Source organism: Cervus canadensis, chromosome 32, assembly GCF_019320065.1.
Source record: "Cervus canadensis isolate Bull #8, Minnesota chromosome 32, ASM1932006v1, whole genome shotgun sequence".
Lineage (NCBI taxonomy): Eukaryota > Metazoa > Chordata > Mammalia > Artiodactyla > Cervidae > Cervus > Cervus canadensis.
In genome coordinates this window covers 1,274,475-1,294,416 of record NC_057417.1, presented here as the reverse complement: position 1 = coordinate 1,294,416, position 19,942 = coordinate 1,274,475, and the positions used below count along the sequence as shown (strand labels likewise).

Below are 19,942 nucleotides of genomic sequence, written 5' to 3'. Positions count from 1 at the left end.
GAGTCAGCCACAACTGAAGCAACTCTGCATGCATGCACATCAGTACCTGAAAACATTGCTTCTCGTTAGACATCAAGTTTCCAGAGAGCAGGGATAGGCCCTCATTTGGTTTTGGATGTTCTTTGAGATTCTGAGTTTTTAATCTTTAAAATGGAAATTCAGAAAAAGGAAATTCAGTATAGGAGTTTGATGGTGAATTTAGTTACTATAGACCAGTGGTCCTCAAATTGCCTGTAGTGAAGGGATAATATGTTTTTTTATATAGTTTAATTTCCAATGTATTGTGGACTAATCCTTTTGTAATATAAAGTAAAAGTAGAGTGACATCAGCTTTCCTAAGACTTCTGTCCTTGTCACTGGCAGGTAACTGAGGTCCACAGACCACACTTTTGAGAGGCTCTGACATAGATTTCACTTTGCTTCTTGTTTACCTGAACCAGGTTTTTGCATATGGTGATTGATCATCATTTTATGCTACACATTTAATCCTGTGGCTTAAACACATTTTTCTAATTTTCCTGTTCAATTCTTTTCTTACTTGGCCTCATATAAAGTCCAAGACTTATTCAGGGAATTTCGTTAAAGTTCTTTAAAAGTTACACTTACGGATAATTCGTTGAGAGCAAATTAGGCTCAAGATTTCTATATGCCTTGCTTTATTGCAAAATGCCTCATGACATATAGTCTCCTTAATTCTTTTTCAGAACACACGGATAGATACCAGAAGTTTAAGTCCTACAGGAAAAGTATTCAAATAAAAGAGACATTTCCTCCAAAAAAAATTTTTAACACATAATATCTAGACAAAAAACATTTTTCAGACACTTTTACAATCCCAGTGCTAAAAAGCTAATGACCTCACAATGTGAACAATATAATATACCACTACATCCTTCCTTCAAAATGTAAATTCTTTGAAATATGTATTTCTGTGTGGTCTGTAAAGAGACTAAAACTGCTTTTCCTTGGACTTTTTAAAATTCTGATCAAAGTACATCTGGAAAGGAATTTGCCAAAATATTAATAAAACACACATCACATACTAGAGCTCTATTTTATGCTGAGACAACTCTTGAACAATGGAAAGCTGTAGAAAATTAAGAACAGCAAGCCACACGTGTGTACCAGGAGCTGTGACACTGGTCCTTTTAATTGGAGGACTCTTTTTCTCTCAGTGATTTCTTAAGCCATTTAAATAATCATTCATTATAAACACCCAGATGTTTAACTGTAAGTATGATCTAACAGGATCTGTGTTCATTTTCAAATTCAAAGTAGTGCTGAAAGGAACCTTGTTCATCTCTTACCCTCTGTTTTCAAGAAGACAAACTTAAGGGAATTTGGTAAAATATTTTTTCCCATTGTTTCAAGTAATGTTCAGGTAGATGACCTTTTGCCAAATAATAGAGAAATTTTAGGTTTAAGCTAAAAAAGAGAATGAGCAAGGTCTAATATGTAAGCCAGGTACACATATAATAAATAATCAAAGTTAGACTAGCTTTCATTGCAAATACTTACCAATAAAGGCCTGAATAGAACATCAAAGACATTGACTTTAATTTCTATTATTACTCCTTCAGTTGTGCTTTTTATAACTTACATATCATGAGGAAGGAGTCTGCGACTAGTTATAGAGTTTTGAGCTGAGTTCCAACATTAACTGCGAAGTTGTTTTCCATCCCAGTTCTTGACTCAGTTCTGTGACCAACAGGAAAGTGCCTAAAATAGTGCATTATGCAGAATAGGCCTTTCTCATTTATTAATAAATAAATCTTTATTGAATATAATTGAGATGATGATAAAAATAATAGCCAATGCTTGCTGAGCTCTTACTTAAGTGTCGTTCAGGCACTAAACAACTTACTTTGCGTGTATTATCTGGGGCAGATGTCATGAAAAAGCATCTATCTGATCTGGCCTGCATAGGATTTGAACAAATGACTTTGTTCTAATTAGGCAAACAGTATGATACTCTTCTTAAGACTGTTTTCCAGCACATCATCCTGTGTTATCCTCTTATGATTGATAGTGACAACTATTATTTCTATTGCCTAAGAAGTACATACATAAACCTAAGAAATACATACATAACATTTTTTTGTCTACTATATAGTCTCACACAGTTCAGATACCAAAAATGAATAACAGTAGTTTTATTCTTTATTTTACTTTCACATTCTGACCCGTAAGAGGCACTTTAACCAACTTGTGAATCACCAACATGGTCACACCAAGGTTGTAATAGACATTCCACATGATTCTGTAGAATATAATAAATAATATGTGACAACTTTATAAAGAGGACTGTATTTTTTAAAAGTGGACATTGGCTCTAGGTTTTCCAAAGTTGATCCTAAAGTATATGAAATTGTTATGAAGTTACCACCAAAAGTAACAAATTCATTAATGATTAGAATAGTTGCTTCTCTGACTAATCACTCTTCTGCTGTGTGGTTCTACTTTATAGTCATTCATAGTACTGGTTATAATTGAACTATAAAAAATCAGAAATACTAAATGCATAGATTCACATTGAGATTGTTACACGTATATTTGCATACTTACTACTATCTCACTACAAAAGATAATGCCCATCAACAAAGGAAGGTCCAGGCCCTCATTCTCTCACAAAAGCAGTAAGTAAACCACAGGCTAAAATAATTTTATAGAACTCTGGAAACCAGTCAGAGATGTACATCAACCAAACACCCAATTAAGAAAAAGCCACATTCAAAAACATAGAACATTGCCATGGTGTTTTCACTCATCCTTTCCCACTCTTAGCACAAAGGAAGTAGCCCAATACCCAGTTTCGTCCCTCAGGATGGAAGGAGTAGAGCAGAACTTGTTTGCAGTATTCTGGCCTGTTGTGGGCTAGGTAAGGGACTAGTTTCTGATTTGTTTGACTCGGACTGGGGAAAGTGCATAGTTTGGATCTCAGGCTAGCAGAAGCTATAGAAGGTAGTGGCAGGAGCCATTATCATGTGAAAACTGTAGAGTAACCAGCAGACCCACAGACACCTGAGGGCAACAGATTAACAGATCAAAGAATACAGTGAAAGTGTTAGTTGCTCAGTCTTGCCAGACTCTTTGTGACCCCATGGACAGTAGTAGCCCACTAGGCTCCTCTGTCCTTGTAATTTCCCAGGCAGAAATACTGGAGTGAGTTGCCATTTCCTTCTCCAGGGGATCTTCCCAACCAAGGGAATAAAACAGAACTCTTAATGCCCAGAGAAGTCAGGATGAGACTCTGGGAAATGAAGACATGCAAGGCCCATAAAATTAGTGAAGGTCTTCAACAACAGTCTGCAAAGTCTGGGAGAGGTGGATGTTTCCTCGCATGCCCAATTTTAGACCCAAGATGCAACCAAAAGGAAAAAACAGGCATACAAAGCAACCGGGAAATATAGCCCATTCAAAGCAACAAAATGATCTCTAGAAACTATCCCTGAGAAACATGTCAGACTTCCTCAACAAAGACTTTAAATAACTGTCTTAAACATGCTCAAAAAGCTAAAGGAAAACACAAGCAGTGAACTGAAAGAAATCAGGGAAACAATATATGAACAAAATGAGAATATCAACAAAAGTTGTTTTTAAAAAATCATGGAGCTGAAAAACACACTAACTGAACTGAAAAGTCCATCAAAGGGGTTCAACAGCAGACTCAGACAGCAAACTTGAAGACAGGTCATTTGAAATTATGGAGTCTAAGGATAAAGAGAATGAAAAAAGTAAACAGAGCCTAAGGGACATGTGAGATCCCAGCCAGCTGATCAGTTGGGGCATTATGGGAGTCCCAGAAGAGAAGAGAGAAAAGGGGCAGAGAAATTAATTTAAGAAATGATGGCCCAAAACTTGTCAAATTTGAGGCAAGAAATGGACATACGAACCCAAGAAGCTCAATGAACTCCAAAGAGAATAAACCCAAAGAGATTCATACTGAGACACATTATATAATCAAACTATCAAAAGTCAAAGGCAGAATCTTGAAAGCAGCAAGAAAAGTCACTTATCACATATAAGTGGAAATTCCCCAATAAGAATATAAGTGGATTTCTCAGAAGAACACTGCAGGCCAGAAGACATATTTCGATGATATATTTAAGTGCTGAAAGAAAATTTGTCAACCAAGAACTCTTTATCAGCCAAACTGTCCTTTATAACTGAGTGAGAAATTAAAACAATAAAGCCAGACAGATATCAAAGGAGTTCATTATCATTAGACGACTTGCCCTATAAGAAATGCTGCTGCTGCTGCTGCTAAGTCACTTCAGTCGTGTCTTACTCTGTGCGACCCCATAGACAGCAGCCCACCAGGCTCCGCTGTCCCTGGGATTCTCCAGGCAAGAACACTGGAGTGGGTTGCCATTTCCTTCTGCAGTGCATGAAAGTGAAAAGTGAAAGTGAAGTCGCTCAGTCGTGTCTGACTCTTCGAGACCCCAGGGACTGCAGCCTACGAGGCTTCTCCATCCATGGGATTTTCCAAGCAAGAGTACTGAAGTAGGGTGCCATTGCCTTCTCTGATAAGAAATGCTAGAAAGTCCTTAAGTTGAAATAAACAGATGCTAGATAGTTAACTCAAAGCCATTCAGAAACATGAAGTTCTCTGGTAGAAAAGTAAATACATGGACAAATATAAGGAATGGTATTATTATAATTTCTGTATATAACTCCACTTTTTATTTTCTATTGGATTTAAGCAATTTAAGCAACAGATGCACAAAAAATTATAAATCTGTTAACGGCTACATAATATATAATGATGTAATTTGTGACAGTAATAATATAAAGTGGGGAGATGTGGCTATAAAAGTAGTTCTTGTATATAACTGAAATTGGTATCAATATAAGTTAGATGTCATAGCTTAAGGATGTTATGTGTAATTCACATGGTAACAACAAAGAAAATATCTATAGGATGTATATCTATAGGAAATGAGAAAGGAATCGCTGCAAAAAGTCAGCCAAACACACAAGTGTGAAGACATGCTCGTGGATTAGAAAACTTAACATTGTGCTGAGGTCAGTACTGCCAAAAAGCAGTCTATGGACTCAGTACAATTCCTGTCACAATCCCAGTCACAAAACAGTGTGGTTTAGGCATAAAAGGACACATAGACCAATGGAACAGAATCGAAAACCCAGAAGTAAGTCTTCATATATTTGGTCAAATGATTTTAAGACAAAGTGTCTAGGTCATTCAGTCTCAAGGAGACAAGACAGTCTTTCCAACAAATTGTGTTAAGAAAACTCGATGTCCACATGCAAAAGAATGAAGTTGGATCCTTACCTAACACCATATATGAAGATTAATTCAAAATGATCAAAGACCTGAACATAAGAGCTAGAACTGTTAAAAACTCTTGAGGGGAAAAAAAAACAATAGGGGAAAGCCTCATGACACTGAATTTGGCAATAATTTCTTAGATATGACACCAGGCAACAAAAGAAAAAATAGATAATTAGGCTTCATCACGGAGAAGGCAATGGCAACCCTCTCCAGTATTCTTGCCTGGAGAATTCCAGGGACGGGGGAGCCTGGTGGGCTGCCATCTATGGGGTTGCAGAGAGTCGGACATAACTGAAGCAACTTAGCAGCAGCAGGCTTCATCAAAATTAAAACCTACATCAAAGCACACTATCAACAGAGTGAAAAGCAACCCACAGCATGGGAGAAAAATAATCTGCAAATCATGTATCCAGTAAGGGGCTAATATTCATAGTATATAAAGAACTCTCACAAATAACAGGAAAAAAACCTGATTTTTAAATGGGCAAAGGACTTGCATAAACACTTCTTCAAAGAGGATATATATAAAGACTAACAAACAAATAATAGTCAACAACACTAATCACTAGAGATGCAAATCAAAACCACAATGAGATATCACCTCATACCATTAGAATAGCAAATATCAAAACTAACAAAAATTAACAAGTTGTCAACAAGGATGTGGAAAAATTAGAACCCTTGTTTGCTGTTGGTGGAATTGTGAAATAAATGGTGCAAATTGCTATAGAAATTTGGTATGGCAGTTCCTCAGAAAGTTAAAAATAGAATTACCTTATCAGCAATTTCATTTATGGGTATATGGCCAAAAGAACTAAAGCAGTGATTTGAATATCAGTTTGTACACCCATGCTCCTAGCAGCATTAAAAGTAACCCATGTGTCCATCAACAAATGAATGGATAAACAAAATGTGGTATATATACAGTGGAGTATTACTCAGCCTTAAAAAGAAGGAAATTTTCCATGGCTGATTCATGTCAATGTGTGGCAGGAACCACTACAATATTGTAAAGTAATTAGCCTCCAGTTAAATAAGTAAATTTTAAAAAAAGAAGAAGGAAATTCTGACACAAGCTACAAAATGGATTAACCTTGAGGACACTATACTAAGTGAAACAAGCCATCCACAAAAAGAAAAATGTATGATTCTACTCTAAATGTAGTTAAATTTATACATATAGAAAGTAGATGGTGGTGGTGGGGAGAAGGGAGAATGGAATATTGTTGTTTAATGAGCACAGAGTTTCAGTTAGGGATGATGAAAACGTTCTGAAAATGAATAGTAGTGATGGTTGCAGAACAATGTGGATGTATTTAATGACATACAGTTATACACTTTAAAATGGTTTAATTGGTAAATTTTACATATATTTTACCACCATTTTTAAAAATAATAGATTTTTTTAAATGAGTGACGCATGTCAGTCCTCACTACTGTCAGATATTCAAGTACCAGCCGAACGTCCTCTAGCTACCATGCCAGTGGATTTTAATGTTCAGCTATTTATTCTATAAATGACATGCTTAAACTTACAACTGTGTAATACAGAAACAAGGGGTCAGTGTTAGGTGATATGTTTTAACGAAGCTGGAATTTTACACAAACTATCCATCTGCTAAATATACAAAGCATATATTTTTGATTTGTATTTGACTCATTTTATCTGAGGCTTGGAATATGGAAATATTTAAAGAATAATTGCATCTTGAATTTCTTATTTGCATACTGCCATCTTAAGATCTCTGCTACATCCTAAGTTGAAAACACATTTATTGTAGATTTAAAGTCTACAGTACAAAACACTTTTGTTTTTAAATATCTAGTTTCTATCCCTCCAGATTGTATAAAGAAATTCTAATGAAAAAGGAACTTACCAGAGATGAATGATTGGTCTTTGGCAAGTGTTACATCTTTTCAGAAGGAGCCAGTGCAGATACATGAAACATAAAACTCTAATCAGCTTAAACACTTGCTCTGAACTTACTTTTTTCTTTTGTAGCAAACTTTTCTATAGTGATTTCTAATATGAGAAAGAAAGTGGAGTCGCTCAGTCGTGTCCGACTCTGCGACCCCACGGACTGTAGCCTACCAGGCTCCTCTGTCCATGGGATTCTCCAGGCAAGAATACTGGAGTGGGTTGCCATTTCCTTCTCCAGTCTTTAATATTTGAAGTGCTTTCTTTTGAGTTTTATGTAAAGTGTAAGTATCCATCATTAAAAAATAATGTTTTCCTATTTCATATTAAAATGACAACCATTGTCATGAGACCAGAAGTTGTGAAAAGAACAGTGTATCAGATCCAGTAAAACAAAGCAAAGTTTGCAACTTTTTTGTTTTTTGGGAGAAAAGATTCTCAATCATTTTGAGATTAAATTTTTAATAGTCCATAAGGTGAATTTAGATCTTGATGTTGATGAAGCATTAAGATTTTAACACATTGCTCAATTTACTGTAGAACAAAATAAGTGCAGTATCCTCTATGCCTTGGATATTCTTTTAGTCCTTTTTGGAATACTTTCATTTCCAAAATAATAATATTGAGACTTTTGGGGTAATTCTAGCCATTGGAATTCCAACATCTAGATATATGATGGAAGATGGGAGAGTAGGGGGGTGGAGGTTTCCTTTCTAAGGCACATAAAAAAGACCAGCAATATGTAAAGAAGCATTTAGATATTTCTCCCTTTTTAACCAGAATTTATCTTCCCATTAGGTAAAATTAACAATCAATTTATCTCAGTTGAGTTATGCAGGAGTCTGTGGTTTTCTAGGTAGCAGAGTCAAACTAAAATGCCAAAAAAGCTAAAAGATGGAAGCATTAAGGCAGAAGTCAATCAGACAAGGTCTAGAAATAGAGGCCATACATTTTCATAAATATTACAGTTGATACCACATTTATTAAGACTGCTCTCTAATAAATCATTACTATCATATCACTCAATAGGGGCTAGATTGGTAAAATAGCTTGCTAGTTTAGTAGAATTTATCTGCAAGGAAATACATATTTCAAAATTCAAATATCTGGTTCTGCTTCATATGCCAGTTATTCAATAGCCAAAGAATGTTCTTCCCCTGTGTGAAAACTGACCCAAAGATAAGTATTCGCGTATCCAAAAAAACAAAAAGAGTACATGAAAGAGAAATAGGTGACATAAAGCCACATCCCTTAAAGCAGGGATCCGCAGGTCATCATCATTCACTGCATGTCAGAGGTTCACTGAGGAGCCAGCCATCTCCAGGCTCTTTGGGAACAGAAGTCACCCTGGAATACAGGTGTCAAGACTCATGGAAGAATCCCTTCATTTCTGTTTGAAAATGAAATTGAATGTGGCCACCTTCAAAAAGTCAAGTCTTTTGTATCGTCAACACTTACTGTTAACTACTAGTTACTTAAAAACATAAATCAATGACAAAGTGAAAGCACAGTTCAGGGAGAGAAGCGACATGGGCATGGACATCTGACTGCACCCACCCACAGGTCCCAGGCTCATCAGGCCTGGAGTGACCCAGCATGAGTAACGCCACCAGGAATTTCCATTCACCCACTGAACAAATATTTATTGAGTAACTAGTATGTACCAGACAGTAAAGAATCTGCCTGCAATGCAGGAGACTTGGGTGTGACCCCTGGGTTGGGAAGATCCCCTGAAGAAGGGAAAGGCAACCCACTCCAGTATTCCTGCCTAGAGAATTCCATGGACAGAAGAGCCTAGTGGGCTATACAATCCACGCGATTGCAAAGAGTCAGACACAACTGAGCAACTTCAGACCAGATGAGACAGTATGTGCCAAGCTTCATATTTCTTGCAGCTAATAGCCCTCTGAGTTTTCAGGTCATTTATTTTAAGGAGGGAAAATACAGTTTGCTATTTTTAAACCCAAATACTTCAACAAGAGAACTGATTTTGATTGTTGTAATGAATTTGAGAGTTGTTCAGGGAAATAGAAATGATAAAGACATTTTCTCTTAAGATAAGGCAAGGTCCAAGTAGTAATCAATATGCAACATTTAACTGATTTATTATAATAGTACTTTCTCTTTCCAGTAAATGAATACTTACACTGTACTTACAGAAGATTGCTAGTGGGAGTGGTTTCTGGGGGCTTTATTATTATATGACCCCAAATTGAGATTCAGTAATTGCTGGATTTAACCTAGGCAACAAACTCACTTCTTGCTCTAAGTGTGAGGGGACTGTCAATGCACAGGTCAGTCCTATTAGAATATATTCTTCAGATTTTCCTCTGTTGCAAGAACTGGGGGGCGGTAGTTAACAAGAGCACTAATCAGGTTTGGAAACAGGAACAGAAGCTGTCGAGCACTTTTAAGGACACGTGCGTGGATCGGGCCTACCAGAAGTGGATGCTTTCTTACCAGAGGCTGCCTGACCATGGACCTGGGGTGAGGTTGAGGGGATTCATGGGCCGGTAGTGACAACTAAGCATCACGTCTGAATTAGCCCAGATTAGTGTGACCTATAGGGCAAAACAGCCTCTTGAGTACCGTGTCCTGTTTCAATCATTTTTATGAGTCTTGGACTTTCTTTCTGCCAAAAAAGGGCGGTTCTGACCATAGTTCTAAGAAAACACTAGAGTTTTGTGAATCCAGCCTTATTTAGCTTTAGCTTCTCGTTGCTATCAGGGCAAAAACTAAATCATTGGCTCAATGGACGTAAAGCAAGTTATTCCACCATCTATGTCTCAGACATAATACCATATTTTTCTTCTGTTTCTTTTCTAGCTTTTCTGTTTTCACTGTTAATGATTTCACAGACTTGTCTCCTTTCTGCCTTTTCCGCCAGTTTACTCCAGTGTCCCCAGCAGTTCCTGAATTCTTGAAAACTCCTACTGCGGATCAGCCTCCCCCACGGTCCACAGCACCCGTCCTCCCCCCAAGCACCACGTCCTCAGCGAAGCCCGGGCCAGCACTGGTGAAGGTAGGTACCCTGCATGCGTGCAACCCTCAGCGACTTCACCTTCAACTGTGGTGTCTAGCCCTGAGCATGGAGGACAGAGGCTGTGTCCATATTGCCCAGCCTGCCTTTTAGTCAAGCCTTGAAAACAGAACCTCAGAAGGACTTTGTCACCCCAGCCTTCATAACAAACCACCACCTTCAACAAATGACTCTCGTTTGATCGTCACAGAAGAACATCACAAAATTCAGTCTGTATAAAACAACTACAGCAGTGCAGAAAGGGTTGAGAAATCACTTTATCAGCAGTTCCCAATTCAGCTTCCACCAGGCCCGCAAGACGAAACTCAAGGGGAAGGAAGAGAGAGAGACTTTAGCACTTGGGATTCATGAATCTCACACACAGATGTCTGTAATGGAATGTGATTTCAGACTTCTATACACAAGGTCAAATTCAGCAGTATTACAGATATATTATGTGACAGGTTAAAGGTTTTCAAGAAGAAAATACGTGTTTTGTGTTTTTTTTGTTTAGTAGATTTGGCCTGATACAGCTTGGTTTGTTCTTCAGAGAAGCTGCAGATTTATGGCACTGTTCCCTGCATTTTACTTGGTCAAAATAGTTTTTTAATGTGGATTTAGAACCGCTAAATAAAGGAGGGGGAGCTGTAACCTGAGAAATAGTTTAATCATTTCAGATGTGGCTTTTGCCAAAACGAGCAAAACACAGATCACAAGCTTTTAGAACTAAAAAAGGACCTCGGAGAACGAGCTAAGCCTCAGCACCTTTCAGGTGAGGATACCGAGGCTCAAAGAAGGCAGGCTGTAACAAGGTCAGGACCCTGTCTCTGAATCCCTGTCTGGCCTTTGTCCTTCCTTCTCATTTAGCTACAGTGCTCCTCCTTGGAGGCAGTTAGCTGGGCGTGCTCCTCACTCCCTCTGTCCCCAGGACCTGCGTTTGTCCTTGACCTTCCTAGAGAGAAGGCTTTTGCTACTCCAGGCTGGTTCATCTGTGTGGCCAGGGGTCCATGCCTTCAGGGCCCAGATCAGTGTGTTTCACCCCATTCCATCACTTAGTACTGGAGCCAGAAGTTCCAGAGAGCGTCTGTGCAGCTGCGCCAGTAGAATCAGCTCTTCCCTCCTTGTCCCACAGCCCCCAGTGTGTCTTTGTACCTAAAGCATCTTAGAAACAGTTTCCTATACCTTGTTGCTTTGTGTTGTTTTTGTTTTGTTGTGGACCGTTTTTTTAAAAGATGAATTTATCTTATAATATGAATATTAAAAAGTAGAAACTGATCTGATAACTTATAAATGAAGGAGATGAAAACCCAGAAGAGACATCTGATTCTTAACCATAAGACAGGGTCCCACACCCCATTTTTCAAAATAAAAATGTAATATTTTGGAAAAAATGTTTTAAATTCATGTTCACATCACTCAGCATTTTTTGTGTGTATTTGCCATAGAAATTCATAGCTTTATATTCTGCTTTATTCTCAATTAGAAGCACTTTTCTGCTTTTATGTATTCACCGTAGATTTTAATGATCATAAAATATTCGCAGAATATAAAAGATTTGTTATATTTGTGATAAAGTGAAATACACTTAATCATTTCCCTATTGTATGTTTAGTGTGAAGCCTCTTTTTTCACAAGGAGATTGTAATGTGTAAGCACTAGGCAGTGTCCACACAGGACCCAAAGCAAATGTTTGTTGAACTTGCATAGGTGATGCAGAACTGAGCATATTGCCCTTAGTCTAAGGGAACAATGCAGCAGGAGAAGTAAGTTCTTAGGAGCAAGATTTTTGGTCACAGGGAGCACATGAATGTTCTCACAGCTTCTAAAATGTGTTTAGTGTACTGCTTTCCAGAGAGGCAATCCCAATTTCCAAGGTGCGTTACTTTTTTTTTTTTCCTTTTCAAATCAGATATGCACACAGTAGAATAGACAGCTTTCTCTTAAAATGTTCTCTTTTTTTCTCGAAAATAGCAAAGCCATCCCAAGAATCCGAATGACAAACACCGTAGCAAAAAGTGCAAAGATCCCAAGCCCCGGGTGAAGAAGCTGAAGTACCACCAGTACATTCCGCCGGATCAGAAGGGGGAGAGGAATGAGCCGCAGATGGACTCCAACTACGCCCGGCTGCTCCAGCAGCAGCAGCTCTTCCTGCAGCTGCAGATCCTGAGCCAGCAGCAGCAGCACTACAACTACCAGACCATCCTGCCCGCGCCGCTCAAGTACGCTTCGTGGCCGGGTTTACTGTGGTTTGTACGAGCAGCCCTTGGTGTCTGAAGGCTGCACGCCGTGATGTGTGTGTGCTCAGCGGTTATTTCCATTCTGTTGTCATCAAAGCCCATAGTGTCAAGTCTACATGAGAAGTCTGCATTCCAGTTCACTTTTTGTCCTCCATACCAGGTTCTGGACTTTTCAAGTTAGAAACAACTTTTCATCCAGCAAAGATTTGCCTGTTTGTTTACTTGAATAATATTAGGTGCTATGAGAAAAGCAAGAGAAGTGTAAACCTAATATAAGCACTTTAAATTTAAAAAAAAAAAAAAAAACAGTTGAGCATAAATGCTGGAGTGGTCAAGGAAAGTTTTATGGAAAAGGCAGGAGGGAAAGGGCCTGAAACTTGGGAAGGACCCTTCCAAGCCGAGAGGAATGATCTGAGCACAAACACAGAGGGAGTTAGAGCAAGCAATGCCTGTTTATGTTGCATGGTGAGAAAAATGGCCTGAGTAAAGAGTATGACTCATTTTGAAAGCAGAAGACAGATTTGACAATGTCTAGAGAAACGTGAAGTTGGGAAGACTTTAATCTTGATACGGTGAATGTTTCAGAGGACCATGGTGACAAGGTAAAATCAAAATGCAAGAAGGAACAGTCTGATGCCAGTGTTGGAGGGGAGTCTGGAAGTAGGAAAGCCAGTTAGAAGCTTGGCAATAAAGCAGATACAAGAGTATGAAGGTATACTGAGAATGGGAAGGAAAGGAGCAGGTGGCAGGAGTCCCAAAAAACGATAAAAGGTCTCAATGACCAACAACTATGAAAAAGGAACATGTGTCCAAAGTTTGAGCCCAAGCAGGAAGGACAGAGGGAGTGAGTTCTGAAGATTTCTGAAACTGAACTCTCATAGCAGGACACCCACAGCTAATTTTGATTATGTACTAGAGGAAATCACTGGTTACACATCCTCAGAACACTGTTCTGGAAAACAGATAAAAATGCAAAGTCTCTGTCCTTCATTTCATTCACTTTTCAGGAAAAAGGAATTATTTACAGTCAACTTGAGAAAAGAAACTCTAGAAAAAGATCCAAAATCTCATGACAAGAAAAAATTATACTCTGATCCAACCACTCAATATATGACCACATGATCTGTAGAAGCCTATGTTTTCTACACACAGGCTAAGCCTTCCTCCATGGAGAGCCTGTATTTTCTAGGAGTCGAAAAGGATTAAGGCTTACTAAAAAGCTTCTCTGTAAGAAATAATCTCCTCATATGCTAAGAATTATCAATTCACTTTTTTCTTTGAAGACCCAAATATCTTGAGGAAGATTAGACCTATTAGTCATTCAGACCTTCCTGTGAAGTGCTTAAATCTGAAACATCAGGGCAACAGAGATGAAGGAAGAAAAGAGTGTTTGTAGCATGTTTTTATTTTAAGAGCAGGCAGGCCCGAGAGAGCTGTTGACATTGGAAGGGACCCAGGGAAGGCCAGAGAACTGGACGAACATCAAAGACAAACCACTGCTGCTTTACAGCTTCATCCAGGACCGGGGAGGCGGCCCCCACCCCGCCGCCGTGGGACCCCAGTGAGGGAGGAGGACAGTAGGGGTGCTCTCGGCAACCCAACCACGTGCTCAGCAGCATCCTCACAGCGACTCACAGTCGATAGGACTGACCCCATGCCCTATTGAGGAAACTGGTAACTGAAGAGCCAATAAAAGGTGGTGTCTTAATGACATAATCCTTTCTGTAATGTAAGAAATTGTGTGGGGCCAGCTTTGCAGATGAGAAGAAACATCTGGCAGAGGGAGGGGGGTGGTGGGCACCCAAACTCGATAGTTCTTTGTCTTTCCATGAAGGCTTTAGTTCCCTTCTCCTCAAACACTCCCGCCACTGAAGTCACCAAGCCACCTGCCCCAAGAAAGCGTCATCCAAAAAGATCCAAGAACTCGGAGGAGGAAGGAGCTCTCATTTCTGTGTCTTATTTCACCGGACACCAGTTTTATGTAATCTCCAGATCCTAAAAATGGAGATGTTGTTTTCAAACACATTGTTTCCTTTTACCAAAATTCAATATAAGAAACCAAATGTGGGAGTTGTGTAGTGCCCACAGCGGTGGAACTTTACTGATAACAAAGCCCTTTGGTATCTTGGGAGAAGCAAGAGCCTGGAGACATGGGGCTTTAGTTCCCACATGGCCACGTCCTGACAGAAGGGAAGGGTCCCAGCAGGTGTCTGGACCTCAGGATCCCCAGCCATGCAGTGACTGCATTCATCAAGTATCCCACCTACCTTTTCCCCCTCTGTTGATTTGGGGGAAAAATAAACCAACTTATTTTTGTTATTTTAAAACTTGAATTAAACACTATACTGTTAATCATAGTAATGAGTATTCTAGAATCTCAGCATGACTAAAATAAATAGTTTACACTGGGGACTTCCCCAGTGGTCCAGTGGTTAAGAATGCACCTGCCAGTGCAGGGGACGCAGGTTCGATCCCTGCCTGGGAACTGAGCTCTCACGTGCCATGGGGCAGCTAAGCTGGTGCTCTGCACCAAGAAAAGCTACCTCAGTGAGAAGCCCCCACTCTGCAACTAGAAAGTAGCCCCCACTTTCAACTAGAGGAAGCCCGTGTGCATCAGTGAAGACCCAGCACAGCCAAAGATAAATTAATTTTTAAAAATTTAATATCTTCTCAAGAAGAAGATATCATTCATGAAGAAGCAAAAGTTGTTTGGAGGCAGTTTTACAGTTTTTATGTGATAAAGCACAGACCTATGTACATGAACAAGAATGTAGTGCATCTCTGGTATTAAAATTTCAGAGAGAGTGATTAGAAAAATTATCTAAAGAGCTTTTCTGGGGGACAGTAGTGAACATAAGGCTGAGAAACAATGATTAAAATGATTTCATAATTTGAAAATATGGTTTTTAAAAGTTGACTCTTTAGAAAGAATAGTGATATATTTTAAAATATTTGTCATTTCATTCAAACTTCAAGTACTTAATTTCAGCATAATGCAGGCAGGTTTAAAAAGTCTCAGATGCAAGTCAAGAGTTAGCTGTTGACAAGTCCAGAATTGGCTTTAAACACAGGCTTCTTAAAACCCATTTGAGAAAGTTCATCCAGCCGTGGACCTCACCCCAGAGGCACCGTCACCTCAGATCCCTGCTTCAGAATATGGAATTCAACGTCTCTTTGGTACCAAGCTTCAGTACCACAGCTTCTACTGACAGTTAAGCCTGAGGCTGCAGTGATATTGGTTGTACGGCGTCGACGACCACATGCACCTTTCTCTAATGAGCATCATCCAGCCAGAAAAGAAAATGCCCTTGTTGCCAAGCGTATCACAGCCAGAAGGCATCAAAAGAACCTGTCTGCAGCATGAAAAGTTTAGGGGAGTTAATACAAAAGTACAACAGATTCACCAACACTTTCAAAATAAGCTTTTTAAAATGTAGTGTAAGTTAGAGAAGTCCATAAATTATAAGTGAAAACTGATGCCAAAGTAAGCACGCTGCTACATCAAGAAGAGGAACACTGTCAGCTCCACTGTCCTTGGGGCACATCCCCCCTCAGTGACGACCCTGATTTGAATCCATGGATTAGTTCTGCTCAACATGGTGTTCGTGAGTCATGTCTTTATTCATGCAAACAGCAGCAGCTAATTTTTATTGTTGTCTGTTTCACAGTTCATCCACCCAGCATCCTCTTGATGGGACAGCTGGTTGCTTCCAGTTGGGGCTCTGATGAATAATGCCATAGTAAATCTCCTAACCTGCATCTCTTGGTTCACATGTGTGTGTCTTTGTCAGGTGTTGATCTAGAAATGGAGTTGTTGGATCGGATGGGTATGGTGTTCTTTAGTAGATACTAAACAGTTCTCCAGAGCAGTTGTACTAACTCTGCTTCTGCCAGTTGTGTATGAGGGTTGTGGTTGTCCAAGTACTTGGTGGTGTCAGTCTGACATATTATCACAGCGGCTCTGCTGGGTGTGCAGTGCTGTTTTGCTGTGGTTTTCATTTTCCTCATACCTGATGAAGTTAAGCATTCGTTCATATATTTATTGATCATTTGTGATATGTTTGTTCATGATTTTCCCAGTAGGTTTTTCTTTTTCTTACTGTCAATAATTTGCAAGACTTCTGTGTGTATTCTAGATGAGGCATCTGTCAGAAGTATGTTATTACAGACATCTTCTCCTGGGGCTTGATTTTTAACCCTCTGAAAGATATCTGAATGCTTTTTGTGTCCTAAGAAATCTTTGCTTATCAAAAGCTATGAAGATACTATCCTAAGTTTTCTTCTCAAAGTTTGTTTTCCAGTTCATATTTAGGTTTTGGGATGGTGTGAGGCTAGGGGTTGATCAAGAGCCCTGTTCCTCTCATGTGACTGACTGTCCACTTTGGCCCATTACCAGTGATGGAAGGACCACCCTTTCCCACTACACTGCCATGTCACCTTTGTCCTTGTATGCAGTGTCTGTTTCTGGATTCTCTGATCTCTCCCACTTGTTGTCCTGTCCTTGCATCAGCATCATCTTCATAACTGGCTCTGTAATAAGTTTTGCTGTCTGGTAGTATGCTGCTTCCAGCTTTGCTTTTCTTCTTTAAAGATGCCATGGCTGTTTTTGGTCCTTTGCATTTCCGTATAAAGCTTTGAATCATCTTCTAACTTTTTACCAAGCATGCAAACAGATGAAACCTGCAGGGATTTTGATTGGGGTCTAATTTGACTGACATCTGTACCATATTGAGTCAGCCAACCCATGACCAGGTAGTTTTCTCTTTGTAAGTTCACAGATTGTTAACAGGAGCAATGTCAACCTCAGAAATCATTTTATTAGAAAATCTAATTTTCTTTTTCTTTTGAAGGCCACTCAATGACAAGAACAGCAGCAGTGGGAATCCAGCTTTGAACACTACCACATCTAACACACCAAGACAGAATACACCTGCTCCTGTGAGAAAGCCAGGACCTCTGCCATCAAGCTTGGATGACCTAAAGGTGATCATTTCAAGTGGGGTTTATTCACCCGTAAGAACCACAGAACTGTAAACTATGCCAGATCTGTCCAGCAGGTGTAGGCAGTTTCTGATAGACCTTCAACTTTACCAGCAATAGGATAACCATTATAGAAGTACTTTCTTTTTACATCCATTAAGTTTCCTTTAAAATGACCAGTAATAAATTTCCATTTATTGAGCAAATGCCATGAGCAAGCACCTTCCTCCCTGCTTGTTGCAAAGTTTGGGAGAAGAGGAAGGTGTAACAGGTGAACATGATCTCCAGGGCCCTCTTTACTGGGTTCCACCCCTACGCAGCCTTCTGTTATCTGTGATAACTTGGGCCAGTGACATGCCCTCTCTCCCCACCTGTGAAACGGGAGTAATAATGCCTACACCTCATGTGAAGGTTAACCGAAAGAATAAAGCACTTCTGGCCGTGTCTGGCCCATGGCAATTACACAGTAAATGTAACTGTTATCATTTCTGGTAGTAAATCTTTTGCAGTAGCAAAGGAATTAGCCTCTAATAACCCTTGTTTTATCACTGGCCTCTCAGGTCCTTTACATCTATAATTCTGTGTTTTTGCGTGTTTAAAAAAAAAAACATGTCGCACTTACATGCAGTCATACAGAGCTGTCTGACAGATGTAGGCACCTTTTCCAGCACAGAGGTGTGCTGTAGATTTGTCAGAAGGTCGTAACACCAAAAAAGCGATCTGATTGATTTGTACTTCCAGGTATCAGAGCTGAAGACAGAGCTGAAGTTAAGGGGTCTCCCCGTGTCAGGCACCAAACTGGACCTCATTGAACGCCTGAAACCCTACCAGGAAGTGAACAGCGTCGGCCCTGCTGCCAGTGGCATCATAGCTGTGCCCACACCCGCCGTCGTCCCCAGCAACCCCGAAGTCACGGTGGCCCTGCCCGTGACAACACTACAGAACTCTGTGACCAGCTCAGGCTCCACTTTCAAGGCCGAGCTGCCCCCCGCTGGCAGCAGCAGCGCGGCACACGTGGACAGTGGTAGCTCCCCGCTGCCCATCTCACCCGCGCCTTCCGAACAGTCCAGCCTCAGTGCTGAGGACACGAGCATGGCCGACACGTTCACCGAGATCATGACCATGATGTCCCCGTCGCAGTTCCTGTGCTCGTCTCCCCTGCGGGCGACCAGCACCGAGGACAGCCTCAGCCCCACCAGCAGTACGCTGTCCACCCTGGAGCTGGACGCGGCCGAGAAGGACCGCAAGCTCCAGGAGAAGGAGAAGCAGATCGAGGAGCTGAAGCGGAAACTGGAACAGGAGCAGAAGCTCGTGGAAGTTCTGAAGATGCAGCTGGAGGTGGAGAAGCGAGGGCAGCAGCAGCAGCGGCCCCTGGAGCCCCCGCCCCCGGCCAGCGCCCCGGCCCCATCAGTCTCCAAGGCCGACCCGACGCGGGCCACCACCGCTTCCACCACCAAGGACGAGGCCCCACTCCCCGACGGCCCTGGCCCAGTGGCCGGCCAGACCCTTGTTGCCAAAAAGGCCGTAGTCATCAAGCAAGAGGTGCCTGTGGCCCCGGCCGAGCCACCAAGCCTTGTCCCACAGTTTTATGTGAGTTCCCAGGGCCAGCCGCCCGCCGGGGTCGCTCAACCGCAGGCTTTACTGACCACGCAAACTGCACAGCTGCTGCTCCCCGTGTCCATCCAGGGCTCCGGTGTGACCTCAGTGCAGCTCCCCGTAGGCAGCCTCCAACTCCAGGTGTGAAGCGTGTCTTCTAACTCCTTGCCTTACAGCCTGCCTGAACCAGAAATGGCTCGTGGCGAACACAGACCCGAGCTGCTTCATACATGCATCCCAGTCACGCTGCCAGGTGGCAGGAACCGCGTGCATGTGTCGGGGGTTGTTCGCAGATGTGGACAGCTAACACTGTTTTCAGAGTAAAGTCAGACGGGGTGCTTTTCCTTCCTGCTGCCTTTCACCCTTAATGAACACAGTATCGCATGTGGAGACATGTTTAAATACCAATGGCATTCTCATGATGATGACAGCGACTGTCACTGGGTACTTCTTGTGTTCGAGGCACAGCACCAAGTGTAACACTTCAGCTGGCATGCTTCATTTAATCCTCCCTTTCCCTAGAAGACCCAAGTGAGAAAGCCCCCGTCTAGAAAGGAAAGCGAGGCCCTGAAAGGTTGAATAAGTTGTCCAAGGTCAGAGCTGGCGGTCTAGGCCTGGCTGCAGGGCTCCTGCTCTCACGTCCACTCCTGTCTCTGCCTCCTAAATGTAGTTCCTGAAAGGCACCACTAAGGTGAGATGCTGAAACTAAGGAGAATGTGAGCACAGACTCAGGAGTGAGGCTGGTATTGACAGAGGATAAAACACTGGTGAGCATGAAAGTTTCCTTTGAGGCCAACCATTACTTGAAGCCATTGTGTGCAACTTGACTTTGGAAGGTTTTTTCAACAAAACTTGGGCTGCAGTCCACAGAAACCATGTGGAGTCCTGCTCCCCTACCC

The 19,942-nt window shown here is 41.0% G+C and overlaps 1 protein-coding gene and 1 long non-coding RNA gene across 12 annotated transcripts in view; one reads left to right on the top strand and one right to left on the bottom strand.

Annotated features, from left to right (window-relative positions):
- The window catches only part of LOC122433432, a 73,099-nt gene that overhangs the window by 8,444 nt on the left and 44,713 nt on the right, over positions 1-19,942 (bottom strand). The gene's annotated exons all lie outside the window — the stretch shown is intronic.
- MRTFB (myocardin related transcription factor B) overlaps positions 1-19,942 on the top strand; it is a 205,890-nt gene that overhangs the window by 173,441 nt on the left and 12,507 nt on the right. For 9 of the 11 annotated variants that reach the window (XM_043456391.1, XM_043456393.1, XM_043456388.1 and 6 more), the window contains 4 exons: positions 10,099-10,233; positions 12,202-12,449; positions 17,318-17,450; positions 18,189-19,184. In XM_043456391.1, coding sequence (XP_043312326.1) covers positions 10,099-10,233; positions 12,202-12,449; positions 17,318-17,450; positions 18,189-19,184 — 1,512 coding nt within the window. The remainder of the gene's footprint in view (positions 1-10,098; positions 10,234-12,201; positions 12,450-17,317; positions 17,451-18,188; positions 19,185-19,942) is intronic. The other 2 variants (XM_043456395.1, XM_043456397.1) reach the window with 1 other exon arrangement.